This window comes from Phaethon lepturus, unplaced genomic scaffold (assembly GCF_000687285.1).
Source record: "Phaethon lepturus isolate BGI_N335 unplaced genomic scaffold, ASM68728v1 scaffold39866, whole genome shotgun sequence".
In the NCBI taxonomy this organism is placed as follows: domain Eukaryota; kingdom Metazoa; phylum Chordata; class Aves; order Phaethontiformes; family Phaethontidae; genus Phaethon; species Phaethon lepturus.
In genome coordinates this window covers 2,829-5,349 of record NW_010547599.1, presented here as the reverse complement: position 1 = coordinate 5,349, position 2,521 = coordinate 2,829, and the positions used below count along the sequence as shown (strand labels likewise).

Below are 2,521 nucleotides of genomic sequence, written 5' to 3'. Positions count from 1 at the left end.
GAATTTGGAAATCTCTGTTGGGGAGAGAATTATTACTTATCCTCCAGAGCTTTGCAAAGTTCATCATGACGTCTAGAAAAAAGGTGTTAAACAGGAGGAAAAATGTTTCTACTAAGTTCTCTGTGTCTCTATCATGTGTATGTTTGAGACATAGAAATAAACCCAAAGAACAAAAAAATTCCACTAAAACCTTTTGCAGATAATTAGATTAGCTAGGTTTTATTGCTGTTTTATCTGAGAAAGAAAACTGATGCGACCCCTCAGAATTGGTGCCAATCCAATTCAGGTTAAATACCTTGAGGGTTAATTAAAGTCTGTATTTTGTGGTATGTGTGTTTTCTACCCTGACTCAAAACAAACAAACTACTAGGACCTGAGCTGGTTCTTTAAGTACCTAATGCAATAATATTACTATGTTTTGTTTTTTACAGGTGGTTTAGGAACATTTCATGCTTTGCTGAACTGTATTGTCCATGTTGTCATGTACACTTACTATGGAATTTGTTCTTTGGGACCAGCCTATCATAAATATTTGTGGTGGAAAAAATACATGACAACTATACAACTTGTGAGTAATTTTCTGTGACGTAAACACCTCTCAGAAATCTCACTGTGGCTAACACAGACTTTATGCAATACATTTGTGCATTTAGTTACGTTCATGTGTGTAGCTTACAGTTGGTAGAAGGTTTACTCATATCTTAATTGAGTAAAGCAAAAGTTGTGAGCTCCCCTCTGTTACATACTTAAAACTGCTGACTTCAGCGTTCACTATAATCACAGATTTAGGCATATTAGCTTGTCAGCTATGCAGTACTTGGTAAATATATTTACAAAACTCATTACCTGTATAAAAATGATTAGAATGTAAGTTCACACCAAGAAAACAGAACTCATGTACAGGATACAAATGTGTCTAGTAGTAAGGAAAGGGTAAAAGAAGTCTTTCTTTATAATTTCATGTCCATTATTTCATAGAAAGTGTTTATGTTTAGAGAATTTACCTCTCTCTAACTTGGAGCATTAAAAAACACTGTTGCAGTAATTGCACTAAACATTGTATCAGCCTTAGATCACTTTCAAAAGCTTACTGCTCTGAGTGCTTTTCCATGCCCGGCTTTGTTAATAGCTGAATTTTCAAAATTCAGCTTCTGGCTAAACAGGTTGGCCTGAGCAAGGATGCTGATGGAGGAGGGAGAGGAGCAGGGAGAAGCAGCCATGGCTGTCTGCTTGCACCCAGTCTGGTGTTAATAGAATACACATGTAACCATGTGTAACTGAAGAATTTAGATTGAATATTTATAACTTAAAGTCTTTTTGTCTTGGAGGCACTACCAGTGGATTATTAACTTGGAGTTCATGTGGACTTTTTTTTAAAATCCTCCATTAAATTGTTTTTTTGGGACCTACAGACCTTTGTGTCACATGCTAGTGTGCAGGGAAGATGGGAATTCATGTTCACCAATCCTATAATGGTTGCCTTTTCGTTTTTCTAGCTATTTTTTTTAAAGGACATTCCCATTTGTCACTGGTCAAACACTGTCTGCCACCTCCTTTCTTCTCTGAACTGGCCAGGGCAGACTCCCATTCCCCTAATATGGGTTCCTCAGTGCTGCCTGTAATTCAGTTTGTCCCAAGACTTCTCTTTCTTTACTCTCTGAAAGTGTTTTTCAGTGGAGTGGCATTTTGAGAGACGTGCATCTCTGTCATTTCAAAACGCACCCCCTCCCCACTTTCTGTTTTTCTGTATGCAAGTTATGCTGAATGTTTTTAAAATACTGTAGTAAGTTTGTAATTTATTTAAAAAGTGTTTCTTTACCTTTTTCCTTCAGGTCCAGTTTATCATGATTACAGGTCATATAGGACAAATCTACATCATGGATGATTGTCCGTACCAGTATCCAATTTTCATGTTTATTATTTGGCTATATGGCTCTATGTTTTTAGTCTTGTTCCTCCACTTCTGGTACCATGCTTATACAAAGGGACAAAGACTACCAAAGATGGCAAGAAATGGGATCAGCAAAGATCAGTGAAACAAACTCTTGTCTCTAAAACCAAAAAAATGTATATGTCAAAGGGGAAACTTGCACTATTTGACAATCAAGATATTTAGGTGCACACACTACACAGTGTATATTTTGTATGTTTTCTTCCAAAACAGAATTTGTATTTCTACTGTAAGTTATTTGGGATTCAGAATTCAGGGGATAGGGGGAGCAGCGTGGATCTCTGGAAAAAAAAAAAAAGGCTTTTTTTCAACAAATGTTCATGTCTATCCTCTAAGAAATCAGATAATAGATTATCTAGAAAATGTATGAAAATGAAGATATTAATTGGGAAAATTAAAATATGTATGATGATTACTGAGTACTTTGAACACTGAGGGGGGAAAAAATTGCTTCGCCTTAAGTGTTATAAGTTGCTGAGACTGTCAGCTGCATTTTATTAAAAGAATGAATCTTCAATAAGTACTGTTTATAGAATCTAAAGCTTATTATTAATATAGCTAATACATAAA

At 35.6% G+C, this 2,521-nt stretch overlaps 1 protein-coding gene across 1 annotated transcript in view; it reads left to right on the top strand.

Moving 5' to 3' along the window:
- ELOVL7 (ELOVL fatty acid elongase 7) overlaps positions 1-2,042 on the top strand; it is a 12,097-nt gene extending 10,055 nt beyond the window's left edge. Inside the window, exons 6-7 of the mRNA XM_010289699.1 lie at positions 432-568; positions 1,833-2,042. Of these exons, the coding sequence (XP_010288001.1) occupies positions 432-568; positions 1,833-2,036 (341 nt within the window). The 3' untranslated portion in view covers positions 2,037-2,042. The remainder of the gene's footprint in view (positions 1-431; positions 569-1,832) is intronic.
- Positions 2,043-2,521: the final 479 nt, after the last annotated feature.